At 34.7% G+C, this 24,767-nt stretch overlaps 5 protein-coding genes across 5 annotated transcripts; 3 read left to right on the plus strand and 2 right to left on the minus strand.

Annotated features, from left to right (window-relative positions):
• Positions 1–116: 116 nt before the first annotated feature.
• Positions 117–3,512, minus strand: TRIADDRAFT_61126 (uncharacterized protein; the record flags this gene model as incomplete). The annotated part of the gene is made up of 12 exons (XM_002117112.1): positions 117–506; positions 664–788; positions 918–996; positions 1,099–1,206; positions 1,479–1,555; positions 1,618–1,733; positions 1,835–1,954; positions 2,099–2,253; positions 2,434–2,492; positions 2,844–2,907; positions 3,035–3,142; positions 3,393–3,512. The coding sequence occupies 12 exons, from the start codon at positions 3,510–3,512 to the stop codon at positions 117–119; spliced, it is 1,521 nt and encodes a 506-aa protein (XP_002117148.1).
• A 2,929-nt stretch (positions 3,513–6,441) lies between these two features.
• TRIADDRAFT_31864 (uncharacterized protein) lies at positions 6,442–8,545 on the plus strand (the record flags this gene model as incomplete). Its single annotated transcript, XM_002117025.1, has 5 exons — positions 6,442–7,164; positions 7,356–7,557; positions 7,753–7,916; positions 8,012–8,142; positions 8,395–8,545. 5 exons carry the CDS (start codon positions 6,442–6,444, stop codon positions 8,543–8,545), a joined length of 1,371 nt encoding a protein of 456 aa, XP_002117061.1.
• Positions 8,546–14,094: 5,549 nt separating this feature from the next.
• Positions 14,095–17,231, plus strand: TRIADDRAFT_1026 (uncharacterized protein; the record flags this gene model as incomplete). The annotated part of the gene is made up of 8 exons (XM_002117026.1): positions 14,095–14,768; positions 15,126–15,327; positions 15,448–15,567; positions 15,769–16,029; positions 16,121–16,222; positions 16,422–16,517; positions 16,603–16,763; positions 16,877–17,231. Coding segments are annotated over 8 exons (1,971 nt in total), but the record flags the coding sequence as incomplete, so codon positions are not given.
• Positions 17,232–17,832: 601 nt separating this feature from the next.
• Positions 17,833–19,554, minus strand: TRIADDRAFT_61129 (uncharacterized protein; the record flags this gene model as incomplete). The annotated part of the gene is made up of 7 exons (XM_002117113.1): positions 17,833–17,888; positions 18,006–18,087; positions 18,211–18,282; positions 18,372–18,524; positions 18,687–18,919; positions 19,112–19,275; positions 19,421–19,554. 7 exons carry the CDS (start codon positions 19,552–19,554, stop codon positions 17,833–17,835), a joined length of 894 nt encoding a protein of 297 aa, XP_002117149.1.
• A 2,187-nt stretch (positions 19,555–21,741) lies between these two features.
• TRIADDRAFT_31980 (uncharacterized protein) lies at positions 21,742–24,362 on the plus strand (the record flags this gene model as incomplete). The annotated part of the gene is made up of 6 exons (XM_002117027.1): positions 21,742–21,875; positions 22,473–22,636; positions 23,108–23,340; positions 23,827–23,979; positions 24,090–24,161; positions 24,246–24,362. 6 exons carry the CDS (start codon positions 21,742–21,744, stop codon positions 24,360–24,362), a joined length of 873 nt encoding a protein of 290 aa, XP_002117063.1.
• Between the last annotated feature and the right edge of the window lie 405 nt (positions 24,363–24,767).

Here is a 24,767-nt window from a genome sequence, read left to right on the forward strand (position 1 = left end):
ATGCAGAAATAAATATCCTAGAATTTAAGATCAACGCTTACAAATACAATTGTTTAGGAACGTGGAACAATTACTAGTCTTTGCTGACATAAAGTATAGTGCTGTATGTAGCTTGACTATTTGTTGTGCGATTTTTTGTGTTTGTGATGATGGCGATGATGGTGGTTATCGTCTTTACTGCGTCGATGGTGATGCTGACTGTAGTCACTGTCGCTATGTTTACTAGAATGAGATCGTGGTTTGTCCCGAAAATGACTGCGATGGCGATGAGAGTAGTGTTCGTCTGCAGAGTCATGTCTTCGTTCACGACGATCGGATTTTGTTTCTTTTCTTGACTTTAATTTTAATTGCTCATCGATGACAGTATCTGTCTTTTGGCTAGCTATGTTTTTATTGTTAGTCACCTCATTCCTGGAATCGTTGTTAATACTTTCAGTACTATGACTAGAATCTCCAATCATTGATTCTAAGTATTTCATTTGTAATTCGATCAAGTCACGATGAACCTGCAACAACGAAATACTGCTTTGTTAAATCACTTACAAGATCATAATCATGACTACATTAATTAGCGGATGGTTTGAGCATTTATACAGTACACAAGGCCAAAGTATTGTAATGTCCATTCAAAGTTTACAGAAAATAATAATTCATAGAACTTACCTGGGTAGGCGTGCGTTTCGTAATATGTACATTTTTTGCCCTGTAAGTCTGTCTTCTTCTCTTGTAGTCGCGCTGTTCAGCAAGTACCTCTAAATGACTTTTGGTCTTATCAGTATTATTATTGCCTAATATGATTTATTACAAATAATTAATGTAATTTGTTTAAATTAGTTATACTAAGGTAATTACTTTTGCTGCTACAATAATAGTCACATTTTACTTTATATATTTAATTCTGATGTCATAAACCGTACATAGTTCTTGGATGGTATCAAAATCAATTTGAAGTTCCTCTAATGTAGCTCTAGTTTTGGGCTTCATGGCATTTACGCGCTGTCAGGAAATACGTACCGTATAACATCCAATCACATGTATTGTAATTGTTAAATTTAACTGAGATGACAAATACTTTCTAGAGGATGTTTATGAACCGACCTTAATGATATCTTCGTAAATAGCTAATCGCTGCTCAGGTGTAAATATGCAAGCCATTTTATCTGGTGATAGGGCATAATTAACTGTAGTTATAACACCCTCAGACACCTAATGTAATAAAAATGAAAGTTTAATCTAAAGATGTTTGTAACAAAGTCGAAAAACTGTTATCTATTCCTAAAGTATGTAATTACTTTTGAACGTACATTTTGGAAGTGCAATTGATATGAATTCTGATTCGTATCGTCATTAATTTCAGAATTGCTTCTCAATTTTATTTTTATACCTTGAATGGCTTCATTTACTTCATTCTGGAACAAATATAAGCTAGATGGTTATCACTAAGAGCATCATTTGGCTGTTTTACTACAAGTCATTACCTGGTCTAGTTTATATTGATGGCTTATTTTCATGGTCCATAAAAACTTCCACAGTTCTAACACAAATTCTTGACCCTCTAACGATATGTTTTTATATTAATTAATTAAGTCAAAATAGTATAACAGCAATTAAGCTTACTGCTTTGTAGAGCGAACCATAATGTTCGTACGAGTTTATTGGGTTGGCATAAAGTTTGACTGTGTAAATTTCTTATAATGATGTTAGTAACTTCAATTTCACTTCCCATAACGGACCTGACAATCAATAACAATTAATTTCAATCGTAGATCAATAGTTTGTGAAAGCAATTTTATTGGTAATATAGACTATCTATTCAAATGAACCAACAACTTACTCGAGATAATTCGTTTTAGGCAGATTTTTAATTATCCAAGATTTTATGGTATTAGGGTCCATTATCAACGTATCAATATTCAGGTAATTTTTAGGAATGGCTTTCCAACTGTGGATTTTCCTGCAGTTACGTTAATTATTAGAACAAAATGATCTTGGAGTGTAAGAAATTAAAATAATACTGATAATAATATGTATTTCGTGCTAATAGGGAATATAAATATTGTCTGAAGACTAGTTCAATAAGAAAGTTAACGTGGTATACTTTATTTTTTCCATTGGTATGGTTTCGTATTCAATATCGGTAGATATATCTTTATGTTCTATATTGATATCGGAGAGTTGATTTGAAGATTCCAACGTCATAATATCCTTGGGGTCTATAACGCTAGAATCTTGATCTATTTCGCTAACAATTGTCTACGTATGAGTATAAATAGGAAAAAAAGATGATGACTATAGTTTAGAGAGACAACGTATTGTGTTCCTTCATAATGTGTCAATAAAATGTCTCGTGCACAAAATACAGTTTGTCTAAAAATTCTCAAATAGTAAATATACATAAGATAGGGTAAATGAAATTGTGGAACTATTACTTACAGCTGAGGAAGTGCAATTGTCGTCGTTTGTGGCGGCATTTATTTCAACATTTGAATAATCTGCGTAAAATATCAGGATGCATGAGAAATAACTCAAGATATACGTGACATATACAGTATCTATGCTATTTCATTTTATTCTTGAATCTTAACTGGAATAATGTATGATTAGCAATTGACTTAGAGAACAGTTTACAAGATATGTGCAGAAATAACGGATTGTCGATTTATTGACTGTATCTTTTGAGTTGTTTCCTTGGGTGATGTATAAAAGGAAAGCTATACTATTGTCATCCGAGAATTACTACTGTACGGAGCAAATTTGAAGTGATTACTTGTAGAAAGGCCTGCAGCAATGTCGCCAAGTTGTAAGGATAGTAAATATTACAATACCATGATATTTATTCTGACCTGTAAGTATTGATGAAACTGAAGAGTTTGGTTGGTAGAAGAATTTGGATGTAGGTATTTCAATCTGATGTTATAATATAATATATCAAGAGTTTAGACAATAACTCGTCGTTATAACTTACAAGATCATTGAAGAAAAAGCGAGCTATTACAATATAATTATTGGCAATTATTTTATAGTTATATAGTACCTGATTATAGAAACCTTGCTCCTTCAACATACATTTCTTAGTATGTTTTTCTAAAGACGAGCGCGGTATGCGATGATTAACATTGATAGGGCATGAAACTATTTCATTCTGTAAAAGTACATTTAAAAGATGGGTTATGGTGTACATGCTGAGATCAAGCGAATCATTTCAAACACGAATGCTGTACAATATAATCGATACAAACATTATATTGCATTGGCTACCGCAAGCGATAATGATGTTAAGCATCATGCTATAGAAATTTTAGTATGCAAATCGCTCTATTTTTACCCGAGAATACAATTGAAGTAGTGATGCAATGTGATTTCAGATAGGAATGAATTCTTCTGTGCCTTACCTCTAGTAAAAATTGATCTCTATCCAGTCCGATTTTATCAATGAGATGAGATAACTGGCGATTCGTTTGGGTGATAAACTCTTGAATATTTTTGAAGGTTAAATTGATATTATCTTCCATGACCAGTGCATTAGTAGATATTGCATACGATCATCGTAATAAGACATATAAATGCAGTCGATTGGATGAGGATTTGTGCACAGAAAGTTTCAAGTTGGACTTTCGAGTGTTGACAATTCCATGGAGAGGTCGACGATCGCTATCTAACAGAGTGGTGCAGTACAGTCTAGTACAATCGTGTGTATCAGCTTTTGAGTACACTGTACCGTATTCCAGCTACTGTACACTGTACACTGTACACTGTACACTGTACACTCTAGTCGAGTACAGTACAGTACTGTACTGTCAATACAACTTCTCAATACTCTGTGGCCCTGTGTACACTGTACAGTACAGTACTGTACTGTACAGTATGGTACTTACTGGATACAAACATGAGTTTGCAATGCACACTCATGCAGTAGCCCACTGTCATCTTACTTACACTACAGCGTGAGTCCTAGCTTCCCAGAGTTTATAAAATGATGAAATTAATGTACTGTACTGTACATGTAAAGTACACAGTAAGAACTTTATGTAAGGTGGCAGGGGCTAGAGTCCATTCACTGTACTGGACAACTGCACAAGAGCGCAGTCAGGCATTGCTAAAATGTTTTCTCTCTGTCCCTGGTGCTGGTACAGTACAAACTAAAGTGTACTGTTCTGTACTGTACACTGTACACTGTACAGTACATGAATTGTTGGCAAAAATAGTGTCAGTGTGACGTTCGATAAGGGTAGTTACTTACACTGCCAAGTGGAATCGATATAGGTGACATCATTTCACTTCGTACAGACTAACGTGCACAAACTAAAGTGTACTGTACTGTACAGTAGATGAATTATTGGCAAAAATAGTGTCACCATGACGTTCGATTAGGGTAACCACTTACACTGCCAAGTGGAACCGATATAGGTGACATCATTTCACTTTGCACGGACTACAGTGCATAAACTAAAGTGTACTGTACAGTAGATGAATTGTTGGCAAAAATAGTGTCACCATGACGTTCCATTAAGGTACTCACTTACACTGCCACGTGGAATCGATATAGGTGACATCATTTCACTTCGCACAGTACTAGGACTGGACAGTACAGTACCATACAGTGTAATGGACTCATTGCTCTTCTCCATGGCTACGGTTCTGGCTACTGTCGTCATCATCAACAGATCTCAAATTAAGCCTTAGTCATGGACTACTAGAAGAAATCCGTTTTTTTTTAGCTCATGCCTTAATATATAAGTTAATACAGCTTACATACTGCTTACAAGGTACTACGACAAAATTATTGAATACTGTACAGTACAGTAAATACCATTAACTGTTCAATTATGAATTATGATTCGTACTGGATAGTGAACAGTATAACAACAATAAGAATTCAATTTGCGCAATTGCTCAAGTAAAGTACGAAGTGAGGGTATTGAAATTCTACTCCGTGAACAAGTAAACAAGTCAAGTATCACGAACTGTGGATCGAATAGTATTAATTCTAATCCAGCTTGTACTCTGTACTGTTAGCAAGGAAAATAAAATAAAAATTTGGACTTGTAACTTTAAATAAACAAAAATTTTAAAATAATAATCTCAATGGTACAAATGTGCAAGACTTCAAAATGATATTCACAATACCGCTAATTGGCTTATTTTTCATTTTATACTTAGTAATCTTCGTACGTACCAATACATACCTCCCTTTATTGCAGTTTATGTAGCAAAGAATTACATTATATTAATTAATACTTAATTGCCGCGATGTCATTCCCAATTAAAAAATGCGGTCAGTTAGATCAGTATCTGTCTACCGTGAGCTATAGTTTTACATTAACGTGCAAATGAGTGCATACAGATACTGGGTATGGCTGATATCAAGCACGGTAGGCAAGTAATCTCGAAGGCACTGTATAAGGTCTTGCAAAAATTGAACTTTATCCTTAGATCTGAAATTGATGGAGGCTCGTAGTAGAACTAGAACATATTAATACTACGCGTAAAACAGAAAGATTCCTCTTGATAGCACTGTTTGCAAGTTGCTGCTTATTATTATCGAATATGATTAAATATTGGATAATTTGGTAATTATTACAAAATATCATTGGATTTATAGTACAATTCATATCCTGTATGCTATAAATCATCTTACAAGAACGAAATTAATTAAGTACTATCAATCGTAGCTAATAATATGCATATTAATGAGATTAATATATCGTCTAAACTTTAAGGATATATTATGCTATCAGTAAGTAAGTATATGCAGATCTACCAGCATAGTATGAAATCTACGCTACTGCAATACGTACACTATGGATCACGCTAAACCTGCTAAAATAAATCCAAGTAGGCATATAAATCGAGTAATATAAATATACAGTATGATCATGATGTGCGTTTATACATATGGTATGGGGTAGATCAGAGTACAAATACCTTACTATCCAGAAAGTGATCGAGGCCTACTAAGTAGTGTATATAGTGTACTTACGCTAATACAGTAGACTAGAGTGCTATACTGTGAATATATATGAGTTACAATATTATTTTATCTACTATGAAAATTGCAGGATATTTAATTCGAGAATTGACCACCATTATTAATAGAGATAATTACATACACTATAGTGCACCGTCAGATAGACGTAAATTGTGTCTTCACTTTAAATAATGAAATCGATTCTAGCTTTACTTGCAGTAGCATTGGCCGTAGGAACTTATTATATAGGATATCAAACTTTACGAGATGTTATTAGGTCACCAAGGCAGAGCTTTGACGCCATCTTTCACGATAGCCATGGTGATGTACTTCAGAAGCAGAAACAGAGCGGCAGTAAGAATAGTTTAAATGGTAATCCGACGAAACTCTCAATCTATTCAGAGAGAAAGGATGAAACAATTTCAGTGTCGAGCACCCTAGCTACTTCTAGTAACGTGGCAAATGGGAATTCTATGGATGATAATGACATTATTGCGGATAAAATAAAAAGAACTACTATCTTGAAACAAGAACCAGGAAAAGTAATGCCTAAGAAAAATGGGAATAATAATTTAGTTAGCAAGGATTCTATGGATGATTTAACACTTGCAGAAACATTTCTAAAACAAAAGAATTATAATAAATCTCTTGATGCTTTCGACCCGATCCTTAAGCGAGATCCAACTAATGTTTTGGCACGCTACGGCAAAGCCAAAGCTTTAGATAAGCTAGCAGAGCAGGAGCGAAGTAATCAACTGCTACATAAGGCAATTGAGAATTATCATAAAGTTGGAGAGCAACGCCACTGCTCAGTTGAGCTTAGAAAGGCTGCATATTTGCGTCTGGCTGATCGCGCGAGTTTTCTAGGTAGCCATAAAAAGGCTATGGAAGTATTAGAAAAACTAGTAAAAGAATCACCTACCGACGTTAATATTTTAAATAAATTGGGCATTCAGTATTTATTAATCAAGCAAAATTCTCAAGCTGAAAGCACATATCGAAAAGTCTTAGAGATATCACCTGATGATGGTTTTGCACAAGTTCATTTAGGATTCCTTCTCAATACTAAGTCACAATATCATGAAGCTATCCCGTTACTCAGTGCTGGCATCAATAGTCAACAGCCAGGAACCGATGCTGCTAAATTCTACTTATATTTAGGCGATGCATTAACACGAGTGGGGAGAAAATCTGAAGTAAGAAAATGTCTATTTGATTATACGGATAATATTTACTGAATTTATACTAATACTTATTAACTATTATACATTCATATATACGAGTATATCGGTGTATCGTTTATGAATAGCGATATAGTAAAATACTTTAGAAAAGCTAAGAATATCTAAATTGTTGTTGTTCATAGTGGGATTATTACCTTTTTTAGGCTAACTCTGTTTATAACAACGGCGTTATAAAAGGATATTTTTTGTCAGAATGGCAGAGATCACTCTACAATGTCGATAGACTACGTGGTAAACCTTGGTGGAATGCTGAAGAAACAGGATATTTATCGTCAGTTCGATTGTTAGAGAAACATTGGAAAAGTATTTTGAAAGAAGGACTAAATATCTTGAATCAAGAAACAGGTACAGTCTATATGCAAACTGGTATAATTAAATGAATAAACTCTCGAATCTATATTGCAACTTAAAGAATAATGTAAAATAAGTATAGCCTATAACAAATGATAGAGCTTGATTTGTTTTGTGTATAAATAGATAGCAATTTATTTCAAAATTTTAAGATTATTATAAGGTAGATGATTTTCTTTTTCAATTCAGCAGGTTTTCAAAGAGAGACTGAAAATCTGCGTTGTAGGGGAGATTGGAAACAATTTCAATTGTACGTGAGAGGACAGAGGAATGATGATAACTGTAAGAGAGCTCCTCTAACTTGTAGTATTATCAATCAAATTCCTGAAGCTAAAAGCAATAAGAGGGGTCAAGTAAGCTAGTTTTATATTTTGTCCCAAATTATTTGTTATCCATTAAAATTTGTGAATTTCTTCTTTTATTTCTAAAAAATGTAATTTTGTTGTAGGTTCAATATTCTGTTATGTTTCCTGGAACACACATTTGGCCACATACTGGCCCAACCAACTGTCGATTGCGACTTCATCTTGGTCTTAAAGTCCCTTCTGCTGTTAGTATTCGAGTTGGTAATGAAACTAGGTAAATTAAATATACATTTATTATTAATACCGTGCCATAACTTTCATAGAAATATTAAAATCTTGAAGCGTGGATAGCTTATAACATAGAATTGAAGGAAGTCAGATCAACTTTAAGTTGGATTGCTATTTCAGTTTACAAGTACGACTATTGTACATACATTAGTAAATACAAATATAAATATTGAACAAGATAAATATAAATTGATGCAATGTTATCCGTATTCATTTTTAAATATTCTATTTTTACAAGATTTTGGGAAGAAGGTAAAGTGATGATCCTTGATGATTCATTTGAACACGAAGTATGGCATAATGGAGATAGTCTTCGGTTAGTATTTATTGTAGATGTATGGCACCCTGATCTAACAACAAGCGAAAGGGCAGAGTTATTCCCTGTCTAAGTTGAGAAGTTTCGCGTTCCACTGTAACATCGTTGATCTTTTTAAGGCACTGAAATAACAAGAGTTTCACTGCAGTTTTATAGCAAATATTCAAGTTTCATATTATCAGTTGAGTGTATAGGCACTTCTTGGAGCTACAGCTTTGCTGTATTCACTGACATTGGAGGGTATCGCTTACGCTTCATTTAATAGAATAATTTGAAGGCATCTCCAAAGTGATATTATGCAGTAATATAAAAATTGTAACTTTAATATTGAATGCAATGTCATTTAATTAATAAAATTTCGTTTTATCGGTACAGAATCGATTGTTGAGGCAGGCTTGTTATTAGAAGGTACAGTATACTTGTATATATTTACGGTATAAGTTACATGCGAATATGCTCGTATATATACATGTACGTATCTCTAATTGAGTAGATGTTATTGCTGGAGTAATCGTCATTGAGAGACATAATTTATAATTAATTGGACCGATTGAATTGTTTGATAAATTGCGATATTCGTATGTTAATTGGTAGACACTCTTTCTGAGGCAATTTATGTTTACTTTTTGGTACTTAAACTATTAACTACAGTAGTCCTGTATATTCACCACATTATATATGTTACGGCCAAAACCCGTAAACTTCGGACATTGGCCGTCACCTATCTGCACTAAAAGTACTGATACAAGAGCTGCTAGAAAATTGTCTAGTCTCCTTGAACTGTGGTATGACAATAACAGGGATTGGAGCATCGATTCTATGCAGTTATAATTGCTGTTTTCCTTCCAATCCGTGCAAAATCAGGTGCAGCAGATGCATTGAAATTTTACTTTTTTTATAGGTTTAGTCAAGGACAATTACTTTACTAGTCTTGAGCTATGGTATGACAACAACAGGGATTGGAGCATCGATTCTATTCAGTAATAATTACTGTTTTCCTTCCAGTCCGTGCAAAGTAAGGTGTAGTAGATGGATTGAAATTTTACTTTTTTTTATAGATTTAGTCAAGGACAACTCTTTCCCTAGTAGTCCTTGATTTAGTGCATTATACACATTGTGGATGGCGCTGCATGCGACTGTACCAATTATGCTAATTAGACTGTAGTGAGTTGGCTCCCGATGCTGATGATGATTTGTATTCGAAATTTTAATGATGCTAAACGAATTCAATACTGTAGTCCAAATGGGGAGAGGGAGGAAATATCAAGTGGCAATTGTGCAAGGTTATATATAAGTGTCATTGTAGTGATTTCAGCTAATTCCAGTAGTTTTATGTCGGCAATACAGGGATAGTATGTAATGTAGAACTGTATGTGCTAATAAAGTAAGTGTTGATCAGTACACTACAGTCATGTTTCTTGTGGTCTGATAAAGAGTTGATACATGAGATGTGGTGAGAGATTATTTTTATGGATGAGCAAGAAGAGAAGAGAGACGAGGATATATGAAGGAGAAGCGAAAGGAGAGTCCACATCTAGTGTACAAAAATCAAGTACATTAAGATGAGACAGGCTCAGTTCCATATTACACGTATTCTTATCCATAAGTTACTATGAGTGACGAGGATGTGTGAAGAAGAAGCGAAAGGAGAGTCCACATCTACGTATTCTTATCCGTAAGTGTCATCCATAGTAGAATATGGAACAAGAAGGATCTCTTGATGTGGCATTGGATCCAGATTGAAAGATTTCAAGTCGAAATGCCATGGCAACTTGCAGTCTCCACTGGGCTACAACAACGATGCATCATTCTATAGACTGGAGAGACTGGAGAGTAGACTGTTCTCCATAAGTGTCATCCATAGTAGAATATGGAACAAGAAGGATCTCTTGATGTGGCATTGGATCCAGATTGAAAGATTTCAAGTCGAAATGCCATGGCAACTTGCAGTCTCCACTGGGCTACAACAACGATGCATCATTCTATAGACTGGAGAGACTGGAGAGTAGACTGTTCTCCATAAGTGTCATCCAGAGTAGAATATGGAACAAGAAGGATCTCTAGATGTGGCATTGGATCCAGATTGAAAGATTTCAAGTCGAAATGCCATGGCAACTTGCAGTCTCCACTGGGCTACAACAACGATGCATCATTCTATAGACTGGAGAGACTGGAGAGTAGACTGTTCTCCATAAGTGTCATCCAGAGTAGAATATGGAACAAGAAGGATCTCTAGATGTGGCATTGGATCCAGATTGAAAGATTTCAAGTCGAAATGCCATGGCAACTTGCAGTCTCCACTGGGCTACAACAGCGATGCATCATTCTATAGACTGGAGAGACTGGAGAGTAGACTGTTCTCCATAAGTGTCATCCAGAGTAGAATATGGAACAAGAAGGATCTCTTGATGTGGCATTGGATCCAGATTGAAAGATTTCAAGTCGAAATGCCATGGCAACTTGCAGTCTCCACTGGGCTACAACAACGATGCATCATTCTAGAGACTGGAGAGTAGACTGTTCTCCATAAGTGTCATCCAGAGTAGAATATGGAACAAGAAGGATCTCTTGATGTGGCATTGGATCCAGATTGAAAGATTTCAAGTCGAAATGCCATGGCAACTTGCAGTCTCCACTGGGCTACAACAGCGATGCAGCATTTTATAGACTGGAGAGACTGGAGAGTAGACTGTCGCAGTCAGGGGCGCTGGTCAGAAAGCTGGCATTTTTTCTGACCCATCTCCATACAGTACAGTGTACCGTATCGCTGTGACCGACAACCACACTGTATATAAGGCAAGCAACGCGTCAGAATAGGACCGTCTTTTGTAACTCGATACGGCTGCAAATCTCTTGATAGTTTGCCTTGCACTAGTCAGACTGGTGCGGTTTGCAATTGGAGAGCCTTGTGTTGCTAAGGTTTGCAGGCGTTGGGTGTGCTTATCCTTCCTTTCTTACTAGGATGGCAATTTTCAACGTTTAGTCTACATTGCTTTTGAAATTGGAAGCCTTGTGGAATGCTTGTGGTGAATACTAAGTTGTAGAATCATCTGAATACGAAAAGGTTAGTACTCTGCAATTTGTGTCAGGGATTACGTTTTACGTCTTTCCTTCTTGCAGCTGAAATGGCTACGATCGTCGGTTGTTTTTGAAACTTCTTTCAACATGAATGTGGATCATGTTGTGTACGCATACAGTAAACCACTTTGACGATGGACATTAGATCATGATGAGTGCCATGATCGACTGATTTCTTCCTCTGTGCTATATCCATTTTACAGTCACCACTACTGTGATGGCTTTAGTCGACGCCTTCACAAGCGATATTCCATACGGTAGAATTTTTCACGTCGTCATGGCAAGTCGAGCAGTCAGACTGATCGACTTGCCACTGTATTGCTATCCGTGGTCTTGGCAATCGTTGTTATTTTGGCATTGCATGTCTGTCCTAGTTAAAATAAATACATCATGCATTACAAGCTGTTGTGTATTTTCGTGGGGAACATTACTATACTAACATTAACTAAGTCTAAGATTCAGATATATGACACAAGCCACTTTCTCCATAGTATGATGGCGCTTATTTATTGCCAGTTGAATGCCGGTGGTTATTATTTGGCATTGCATGTCCATCCTAGTTAAAATAAATACAAATTATCATGCATTACAAGCCACTTTCTCCATAGTATGATGACGCTTGTTTATTGCCAGTTGAATGCCGGTGGTTATTATTTGGCATTGCATGTCCATCCTAGTTAAAATAAATACAAATTATCATGCATTACAAGCCACTTTCTCCATAGTATGATGGCGCTTGTTTATTGCCTCGTTGAATGCCAGTGGTTAATTAATAAACAGTTCATACAATATCAACACTTATTCTAGTCTATTGACAGTATAGTTGAATTCCAGATGAATCTGGTAGTATGGTATCAGTTCATGACAGTAAGAAGGGACAAAAGCACTCTATGTAATTACGTCTGTGATGATAGTAAATCTCTACACGCCTTTCCAATCTTAACAGCATAATGTCAACTGCTCTAGAGATGGACCAAAAAGTAGACTGTACATGCAGGTGATACAGCCGATAATGACAGTACTACAGTAGAAGATTGAATGACTAAAGTCCAAGGAGAGTAATATACCTGCAGTGCAAGTTGTTCACTTCCAAACGCGAAACGCTAATATTGACATTGTTGTTCTTGTACAATATTATTATCGGCGGTAGATTCCCAGCTGGGACTACATAAAATAACAGTATAATATTCAACTGCACTAGGGACATACTTCTAGAGTTGACGGTACTGTTGTAAGATATGGCTTACTTTACTTGCATTCAATTCGGTCTCCTTGCTAAAGTGAGCAAAATACTATCCTGTATCACAACAAGGATATCTAGAGTATTATGCTACTAATAATCAATCACTAAAGAAATCGAGCCAAAGCGCTACAATTGTACAATGTACGCGTATATTCGTATATAGGCTGTACATCCGATGACAGAATTGCACTGGAAGATAATTTCTCTCGTCTAAACTACTACAAATAACCACTCTACTTTCTACAGCGGATGACTGTAAATTGCATCCAGGTACTAGATAATTTCTCTCATCTACAACTGTAAACTACTACAAATGGTTACTCTACTTTCTACGGTGGGTTATTGTACAAATTGCATCCAAGTACAGTAGTTGTTCAACACCAAACACCAGCATTTACCTTGTTGTTCTTGAACGTACAATACTATCGGTAGTAAAATCTCAGCCGACACTGTATAAAATAAAAGTCTGAATGATGGTATAATATCCACTGCTCGATGTCTCAATGGTTTTCTTGTACAGTAAAACAGAGTAATTTTTCTCATCTACACTACTGGAAATGGTGACTCTACCTTCTACGGTAGTATTGCATCCAAGTCCATTACTGTAGTTGTTCCATGACGAAACACCAGTATTTGCCTTGTTGTTTTTCCTTCAATACTACGGTCAGTAGCAGAATCTTAGCTGGCATTTCATAAATGGGTTAGATCAAGTCCAATAGACAGGCCACCATTTTTACATACTGTATCATAAACAAATAGGCATAATGGATCTTTACAGTTACTCTACGTCTGTGCTAGTGTAGCTTTCTCACCTTACCATTCCACGTTGTCTGCTCGCCTAACAAGTAACATTTTTGACCTCTCCAACTTTAAAGGGTCTTTTTACCCTTCTTGTGATACAGTATATCAATGTTGCATCAATAACATGACAAACTAAACTGATACTACGATAGTGCGAGTATTTAGGTATAAAATTTGGTACTAAAAAAAGTTTGTACGTACGTACGCGCATTTCTCAATCGTAAGGTGTCTTTGATGGTGGCTTCATGAATTGGCCTAACAAAAAGATACTGTTAATCTTGGCCGCTATCTTGATATTGGTAACTGCTGCCTGCTTTTGGTATAGCAACCATAGAAGGTTGCGGCTATATCATACAAATGGAAATATAGTTCCCGATCATTATATGAACTTTACTGATGACGAAGACCTTACATTTCCACATCCAGCTGTGACGATTACAAATGCTGGCCTAGATGGTGAAAAATTAGCTGCAAATAAAACTCCTAATATTAACCCTCATTGCCGTATGAGCAATTGCTTTAACTATAGCAGGTGTATTGGCCGCCCTTTCAAAGTTTACGTATATGATGGAAATAATAAAATGTCCGATAGCTATGCTAGAGTTGTCCGAACCATTCAGAATAGTCCTTACTATACTAACCAGCCAGATCAAGCGTGCCTATTTGTTTTAGCTGTTGATACTCTTGACCGTGACAAATCAAGTGAAGATTACGTAAATCGCGTCTCCAAGATTAGTTCTCATAAGTTATGGAATCGTGGTTATAATCATATCATCTTTAATTTATTCGCTGGTACCTGGCCGGATTATGCTGAAGATCTAAGCTTATCTTTAGAGAATGCGATCCTCATCAAAGCATCCTTTTCAGACTCTACCTATCGTCTTGGCTTTGATATCAGCTGGCCGTTATTTGGTAAAGATTATCCTTTACATAATTTGCAAAATGATGGTCGTCAGCCAGGAAGTTTATCAAGTATTTTCCCAATTCACCGAAAGTATAAAGCAGCTTTTAAAGGCAAACGTTATGTATTGGGAATAGGAAGTGAAACTAGAAATGCTTTACACCACTTACATGATGATCTCAATTATATCATGGTAACAACGTGTAAACATGGTAATACCTGGCGAGAGCATCAAGATAGTAGATGTGTGGTTGATGAGCTAACGTATGGAGAGTAAGTAAAACCAAAATGTGCAAATAGGACCTACAGGGTATACAGTAAACGTGACATTTATATCGTCCTTCTGTTCATATATCCATGCATCAGTCTCTTGACTCTTGTAATGGTAGTTGCCTGCATCTACACAGTAAATAACGTTACAGTATAGTAGTATTTGTTATATTTACACGAGGTACGATTGATTTATATAAATTAGCAAGTAGCGTCTCCAAGTATGAGTACATCATATCCAATAAAATTAATTTTATAAGTAAGAAATAGCGCTTTGCAATGACAAAATCTTTATAATGAAGATAAAATTACAGTCGCCACTTCTGTGTTCTAAGTATACGACAATATTCCTCAATACAGGTACGACTATCAAGATTTGCTGATAAATTCCACATTTTGCTTGGTCCCACGGGGTAGGCGCCTGGGCTCTTTTCGATTCTTGGAGGCGCTTCAGTTTGGTTGCATACCAATTGTGCTAAGCAATGGGTGGGTGCTGCCATTCTCTGAAGTCATTGATTGGAAGAAAGCTTGCGTACAGATTGATGAAAGGCAATTATTCGATGTAAGTATTTAACATATTTTCCTTAAATCTTGAATACGCAATTCTATAAATACGTAATATGCTATTATTGCATGATTACATTTAAAATGCAATGACATCTTAATCAATTTCTTGCTGCAGGTGCCAGAGTTAATTGAGTCTATTAGTGATGAAAAAATACTTGCTATGAAGCAGCAAAGTATATTCCTATGGCAAACTTATTTTCAATCTGTAACTAGGATCGTTCTGTCTACTTTAGAGGTAATTACTGAAAAATTGTTTACATTAGACTAGCAAATTAATAGTTGTGTATATAGATTAACTTGTGAGTGTCACGGAAAAAATCTTAGTATTGTATTGCAACTTAATTGTTGCGAATATCTTTAACAGAAATGTATTATATGGCTGTGAGTTTAAATAGCGTTATATAAAATAAAAGTCTAATTCGAATTATTTTACTAGATTATTCGAGGCCGTATTGACCAAACTAATCCAGTACATAATCTGTTATGGAACCACGTACCTGGTGCCTTAGCTGCGTTACATACTCCATTTCTAGAAGATGCACAAGATTATCCCTTTTATTCTAATGGGATATGGAATTCTCATGTCCAAAAGGCATTTACTGCTATCATTGTCGTAAGAAATTATCCAGATCGTAAAAAATCCACGGCTTTCTACCAGTTAATGCGTACTCTGACTAGTTTGCCTGTTGTAAATAAGGTAAATATGTTAATGAACTCTATCTAATGAATATCGCTCCAGTTACTTATCAAGTTTAATTCTCTACTAAATTTAACTTTACGATATCTAGGTATGGATTCATTGGCGATGTAAGCAGCCAATCATCGCTGTATCTGAACTACCCAGAATATTATCTAATATATCTATTGTTATATCTGATTTCAGAAATCAGGTATGTTATGTTTTTTTGCAGTTACATAACACTACAGAAATATCGTTAATTAAATTCACTTTTTCATTATTCCATGCTTTAATTTAATCATCATTAATGTTAAATTTTCTGACTTAAACAATCAGTTCTGTTGCGTTAACTTTTGTATTAGTTAAGGATAGGTGTCGATATTAACTTGATTTTATTAATGAAACGTTAGGATTACTATTTGAGCAACGTCTCGAATTTAATGCATATTATTGAGACGCAAGCCATTCTATTTTTAGAGCAAGATGCTGTATATAATAAAGACGAGGTTGCTATATATTTTCGTTCGAATATAAATATTTACTAAATGAACATTTTAGCTCATTTACTAATTACACGATATAATAATATAGATCCTATTTGCCTTCGATATCTGGCGGTCCTTTACCGATAGACTGGTTGGTTACGCTAGTAAAAGTCATTATTGGAATGATGTCCATAAAAGATATGAATTTACCTCTAAGTGGCTTAATTACTATTCGATTATAATGTTAAATGGAGCTTTTATACATAGGTAAAGGATTTAAAATTATTTTTTAGTATTGTAGATATTTTATTTTGCGAAATTGCTAGCTGTGTGCGATGATATACTTATTCATACACTAAATGTTTGAAATCTTTTGGCAGATACTACTACGACTTGGTATATCATTTCTTTTCTGATGTTGCCTTAAACAAAATTCAGCGCCTAGACAATTGTTTAGACATTGCAATCAACACTGTTATTTCTTATATTACGAATAAGCCACCCGTCAAGTTAACGCAAAAGAAATATCATAAAATATCTGAAGAATTTTCTAGTAATGAACCAGCATTAAAGGTACTACGTCGAAGAATGTCTCAAAGATGGAAATGTTTGAATTACTTAACCGAATTGTTTGGAAGGCTACCATTAATACATTCCTATCTTCGTTATGATCCCTTATCATTTAAACATCAACTGACCGCTGATCGCAAGCGGCATCGCCAAACCAAAGATTTATTTGATAATATTTATTAATATGGAACGTAACAGAGATATCTGTAGCTTTGATTGTTGTTTACTTTATTATTATATGTTATTTAGAACATTATGTTTCTATTAGTTCAGTTTCATATGTAGCGTTTAAAAATTTAGAACAATTCGAAAAGCATTTATTTTTATAATTAATTTTACGACTCATTTACTAATCGGGTGTCAGTACTATCTTATTGAAAAAAATCAAACCTAAAATTGAATAAAGGTGATTCACGTATTACATACCACAATTGATGTCAATTTATTGCTGTATCATACTTATTAATCAATTTCCGAATGCAAAAGAATGACTATAAGCACGGTTTAAAGTGTAGAATATCAAGACCTTTTAAATCGTCTAATGTGGAGAATGATTTGCCATTGACGATATCATATTGTAATATCGTTACATTAATGTAAGGAGTATATCTTACTTACTCCTTTGCGAACTTCATTAATAGCACGTTTAAGTTATAGCATTTCTAGCATGATTTTGCTTAAGTTTTATACCTTACTGCAATGTACGCAAATTTATACGTAGACTAGAGTTTACTTTCGCTGGTATTACTGACACATATTTAGGCCATTAAAATTTGCGTAGTTCCCATTTTATTTCGCCAAGGTCATCATCACCAACTTTAGCTATAATATAACAAAGTAGTAGAATACAGTCGTAAATAACACAACATTCATTCAGTGCAGATTTTAATACGTACTAGATTGGGTAACGCGCGATAGTGATGATCGTTATTAACCTACCGACTTTGTTTTCAATTAATAACTTTTTCAAAGTAAGAACAAGGTTGTTTTCCGCTGCTAATAAATATGATTCCGGAATATCCTTTACATAAGATACGGAATATTTAACCCATGTAGTAAACGCCAAAAAATACCCCAAATTACTATAAATACATACTCGCATACAGAACATACGAAGTCATACTATTGTAACTACACGCCAAACCTTGTATACGATTTTTGTCAATTCCATTGAAGAAGCAAGTTTACCACTCAGGCTTCTCATAACATTAAGAATCTAAGCAGGAAATAATATAATTATTTTGAAAGATGTTATACAAGAATTAAATCTTTGATCTTATAACAGTTAAAGCTAATGCTGCTCACTTGGTCTTCTCTTTCTTTCCGATGAGAAATATATTCCCTGATCTTGGAATGGGCGTCCTTGATAATTGGTCCATGGCCCGGGTATATGATTTTGCAAGGATAATTTAATAATAATTTTAACGATTGTATCAATTCGTATAAATCGTCGAATACCTATTACAATGGATAGAAAGGTTATCATTACATATTCAGACCAGATGCATTCAGTGGCATACATTCTGCTATCATACAATTTCAATTCGATTAGTGAAAATATTCAAAATGCAATTCGTAAATGTAGATAGGGACCAATACAGCAATGGCTTTATTTAATACCGTTGTTCCCTGTCCTAAAATGCAATCGCCACTTAATATAGCTTCATCCTCTTGAAGATATATTGCCATATGATCGCAACAGTGTCCTGGTGTATGTATAACTTTAAGTGTTGCTCCATCAGTCTTAATGATTTCACCATCTTCTAAATATTGGTAATGCAAGCTATTATCATTTATAACGTCTTCTTTCCTATTGTCCTTGAACGGTAACTTCTTGATTGGTATTCTTTCGCCTATAAATGAATTCAATTATCACATTACAATTTAATTTAATTGATGACTTTTAATCATTTTACAGAGAATTGATTCTATTCATAATTATATGATTTCCGACGTGATTTCAATGCTTGAATACGCAATTAAATTAATTGAAATGCAAAGATAATATAAAACTCAGTTCTGTATTAGTACATGAGCGGACTAACCACCCAGAACGTCATTTATAACAGCGGCAATGGCTCCAACATGATCTCCATGATGATGAGTCAAGAGAATTTCTTGTAAGCCAATGTCATTCTTGAGCAAAACTTCTTTTAATTTATCAGTATAAAGAGGTATTTCAGGTTCTGAAGTATCTACCAGTATCCGTCTAGAAAGTATTGACGAATATACCAACTATGATTATGATTATAAATAGGGTAGAAAATTCAAAAATACAAATCATGTACAATAGCTTACAATACTATACAGTAAGAATGAAATTTAATTGATTTAGTATGATATATGGATATTACTTTTTGCCTGTCCCTATAATATAAGAGTTTGTGCCCTGAAGAGTCATCATACCGGGATTGCCACCTAGTATTCGAATAACCCTGGGAGATAGTTGTGCTTCCATTTCCAATGGAACTAAACTGCCAGCAGTCATTTTGAGTTGGAGTCACTAGTATTTGAAGTAAAATTTCATTATAGAATGAATTCATTAATTTGTGCTTAGCATAACATATTATTATTACATCATCTTGCATGACATGCTCCTTAATTATACATTAATGTATAAAAATATAATCCTATTATCAAAGAGTTTCAAACAGTCTAGCGAAGATCACCATGTCTAATATTACAGTATTAGCTATTGCAGATGTTACACAGGACAGTAGCTTGCAATAGGGCATTTTAGTGCATCATGTTATTATAACTTTGCTAATGGTAGATCCAGTAACAAAGTCAAGCAAACTTCTCTTGTACGCATAGCATACTCTACGATGTATATATTTAGCTGTGTACTGTAGTGCAAAAGCAGACTTGCAAGAAAATCAGCGAAATTTTAACTTATTATACTATATTTGACTTAATCAAGGACTACTACTGTTCTACAACTGACATCTATATCACCCATATCACCAATCAATTAGGTTTAGTTCAATATTAATATATGTTCACTCGTATAAAATCATGGATACTTTCGTCTTATTTTCTATCAAGTCTACACATGTATCATAGGTCAGTTAGGTTTAGATCAGTATTTATTATTAGATTGGCATAAATCAATTTCTTTTTTGGCCATTACTAATGCTTACGTCAATGCAAGAAGGATCGTGATCATTGGGGATAAATTCAATTCTACGTAAGGTAGTGTTCCGTCTTTATTAAGATGAACGTTCTATAGGTAAAACTCATTACGTAGTTGCGTCATATCCTCAGATTTACCAATCCCACGTTTGATTATCAATAACCGTATCTGCCAGGATACTAGATGTCGTAGTATCCATCCATCACTGGTTCAAATGTAACGTAGAAATTGAGATTTATTTAGAAGACTCAACAACAGTAGAATGGAAGCAATGTAATGGATAGTGCAAAATGTAATGTGAACTGTTTGTCAACAGGAGAAGTAGGCAGCAGAGGCATGAACTTTATAGTATCAAACTATAATCATAAATACATAAGTTCAGTGATAGCAACAAGCCTATTTAGCATATATGCTGTATATATTCTACGTCTGGCATTCACCAAACACTACAACTTGAATCGCATCAGGAAAGAGGCAAATTTTAAGAGAGCGTTGGAGTAGTTTGCATTTACTCCTAGGTACACTGGTATGATTCTATTTAAATTGTGTCATCTCTATTTACTGATGACGACTCCAAGTATATCGGGAAAGAGGCAGCTTTTAAGTCGGTGTTACGCTGATGTCGTTCTGATTAAATTAAAGTGTGTCTATGTGTCGACCTGGATTCATTTCTATCGCTGATGAAGAAGTCAATGGCACTACAATACCTTTAAATTTGCAGTTCGAATTTCAGTAGCAAGAGAATCAAGATTCTAAGTTGGTTGTAGAGCGCAGTACAGCACGTATATTAACGAATAACACTGCTCACAACCACAAGCTAGAACAACATTCTACAAGTGCAGAATCTGATTCGTTTTTTATAGGTGATGAAGAAGTGAAATACCTTTTCAATCTGGATAAAATTTCAGTAGCGAGAGCCAAGATGGAGGAGGGAGATGTTAAACCAACTGTTGGTATAGCCAGCTAAGACTATGCTTATACTATAGCTATATGTAAGTAAAAATCCCACAGAGTTGAATCATCAATCGTCATGGTAATGGTTACTGCATAGCTACCGTAGCTATGCTTGTAACACTATATAATGGTCAGTAGACTCGTCCATCGGGCCCGTGCATAATCACTGCAATGTTTTCATGGAATCGCTCAAACTAATCAAGTAGATGGATCTCCAGCACGATCAAAAGGTAAATTCTGCAATCCATTATTAGGAGCTAGGGCAAAATTATTTGTAGATACTGTCGTTGTCTTAACAAGAGAGATTTCCTTGCAAAGAGAATTTATATGAGCTACAGGAAAATAACCATTTACTCTATGTAGTCTTGAACCGATGATACTGTTCAGTGGGGAAATTTTGTAAAAGAAGAAGAAATAACTAAGGGTGTATCAGTTGCAACTCTAGCGATTATCATTGACGAGGTAGTTTAATCAAGAAGGTGCATTAATAAATTAAAATAGTGTGTTTAATAGTGTTGTCAATAGCTGCAATACATGCAGCTTAGGTAACATCTCTAAATTTTGACTTGTAGTAAACATAGACTCAGTATGACTGCTGGTTCCTTGGTTGCACTTCGCATGGTGGAAAAACTCTCTCCTAGAGTGATTCGAATATTGGGTTGTAATGCTAGACCGATGACTTTGCAAGGAACAAATTCTTATCTTGTCGGAACTGGTAAAAGGTCAGTTAAACCTCATACTATTATTATAATGATATGGAATGATTGTCTGCTCCATCATCTCATACATTATCCTCAACTTCTCCTTCTTATACTATATAATACAACAAATCTCATACTGTAGTGTATAACATTGTCCTCCATTTTCTCCTTCTTACACTATATGCTACAACAAATCTTATACTGTATAACATTGTCCTCAATTTCTCCTTCTTACAGTATATGCTACAATAAGTGTATCCTATCATGATATCAGAATATTTCTAAAGCATCATCGCATAGTTTGTTACCAAAAAAAACAACAATGTTTCCATTTCTATTTATATAGCGAGCATTGGGGAGATACCTGCAAGGTATAGATCATGTAGTTGTCAGTGTCTTGCCAACGTGTCTGTATTAGTAAGGTTATATTTCAATTTACTCAATTTGCAACCGAGTCTCTAAGATTAAGTCATGATCAACATCACAGTATCTTTCGACCACTAGTCTCATAAATTGATTCACTCATCGTCATATTTACCTTCATTTATTGTACTGTATTTCTAGCAAACTAAAATGTGAACTGTAACAGCTGGTTATTTATTTTTGTTTTCCTCTTAGACGGTTGTTGATCGATACCTCGGATCCTGATGTTCCTGCTTATAGGAAATTACTCAATGATGTTTTAATTGAGAACGGTATTCACGTTCAAGAAATTATTGCTACTCATCATCACATAGATCACGTAGGAGCAATTGGCGACGTTATGGATCATGTAATCGGAGGTTAATGCTGACATGATATGCGAATACAGTCCTCATTGTGATGTACCCGTAGTATATTTTTACTGACTTCCATCAGAAACTTCTTAAAAGTCCCTGCTTCCACATACGTATAGAGATGGATACAACTAGATTACGAGATCCTTCTTTCTCTCATATTCTCTCTATTAATAAAGGCCTATCTCTTACTATACCTTGTGTGTTAGCTCTCTATAAGACCACAGGATATATTACATATGTCTCTCAAAGTCAATGAGGATAAATACTGTACTACTAAAACTCTTGACATGGAAATTATCGGAACAAATATAAAATTCTAGTTATTGCACCATTGCATACCTTTATACTCGTATAACCGTCATATATAGCTGCTTATAAAATGATGATAGGGTTACTACGATTTGTAAACTTATTCAGCATATTTAAAACTACAAAACAGAAATTGATTATTTAATATTGTTTAATATGATGCAGATAATAGTATTCGAATAAGCAAATTAGGATGGTATGATCATCGAAATGAAGAAATACCTGGTAGAAAAGATCTAGATTATACATATTTTAATGAAGGTGATGAAATTAAAACTGAGGGGGCAACACTGCAAGTAATTCATACGCCTGGTCATTGCGATGATCATGTAGCGTTCCTTCTAAAAGAAGAAGATGCTATATTCAGTGGTGATTGTATTCTTGGTCAAGGAACTGGGGTAGGTATCCGCAGTTCTGTTGTCACTTTTAAATCATATCAGCTAATTGAGCATTGCAAAAACTTCCATTCATGGTGCCCCTATTTTAGCACTGAGATGTATAAAATTGATTAAGCTTAAGGTTATTAGGTTGTATCGCTATAGAAACTTACTGCGATGACTAAAATATTAATTATAGTCTTCGATTAAATTGAGCTGTAGATAATTAGTAGATGCAATGTCATTATATTAAGTTTAGTGACTACTTTTACGTTAACGTATAGCACATTTTCAATACGTACAATAGCAATACAAGAACATACACCAAGAGGCTTATGTATCTCTACGGTAGGTATTAGTTATCTAGTTAAATGTGTTGGCTATTGTAGCATTTGTGCTTGCATGTTCTTGAATGTGTCTGATTCATGTTATTGTATAAGCCAAATATGTGTATATTATGAAATGTTACCGTATTGTATACTAATCAAAGTATTTCATCCGTTTCAGCAATTCGATGATTTATATAAACTCTTGAAATCCTTAGAGAAGATACGTTCCTTTCAATCAAAATTAATATATCCTGGTCATGGTCCAATAATATTGGATACTGGAGCCAAAATAAATGAATACATTGAACATCGAAAAGAAAGAGAGAAACAGGTTTTTCCTACTATTTAATTCATATTCACGAAGCTTTTTTGGTAACACCCATTAAGATAGATCAGCTCATTGGTAATTGTCAAATAAACATTCATTATTGGGTTTTATAGGTTTTAAACGTGATGACTCTTGCTAATAAAAAGCCGCTATCTACTACTCAGTTAGCGAAGATGGTCTACCAGGTTAGTTCCTAGATAATAGTCTATACTTCATATACGCATCTGCAAGGCGCTTCTGGCTTTATATTTAACATTTATGGCTGTTAGGGAGTGCCTGAAAGTTTAATGAAAGCCGCTGAAAGTAACCTTGTTTTGACTTTAAATAAAATGGTTATTGAAAAAACAGTTGGTAGGTTTGATGTGAAGTTTAATGGTATAATATAGCCAGCTCTATGTCGTAAAAACTAAGAATAACAAATTTAATTCTATTTAGCTAAAATTGAAGTTGACAAGCAAGAAATCAAATGGGTCATAGCAAAATAGATTTTGAAATAAGGTCAAACTTCCTGGAATTTCATAATAGGACTTATCTTGTGTTGCTTGAAGCTAATTCTAACTGCATGTACTCGTGCGTATACTAATGTGGCATTTTTACATATTTAATTTTATCGATGCATAAGCTAATTATAATCGGATAGGTTGAGAAAAAAAAGTAACTATTTTGATTATTACGAAAATTTAAACTTTTAATATAAATTAGGTTGTAATACTCTTATATACCTCATGCAGTACGTGTGCTACGGCATGAAAGCTCCTACAAATTCTGCTAGTTTTTTTCGCATAACGTAG

The sequence above is a fragment of the Trichoplax adhaerens genome, genomic scaffold, assembly GCF_000150275.1.
Source record: "Trichoplax adhaerens TRIADscaffold_21 genomic scaffold, whole genome shotgun sequence".
Classification (NCBI taxonomy): Eukaryota; Metazoa; Placozoa; class Uniplacotomia; order Trichoplacea; family Trichoplacidae; genus Trichoplax; species Trichoplax adhaerens.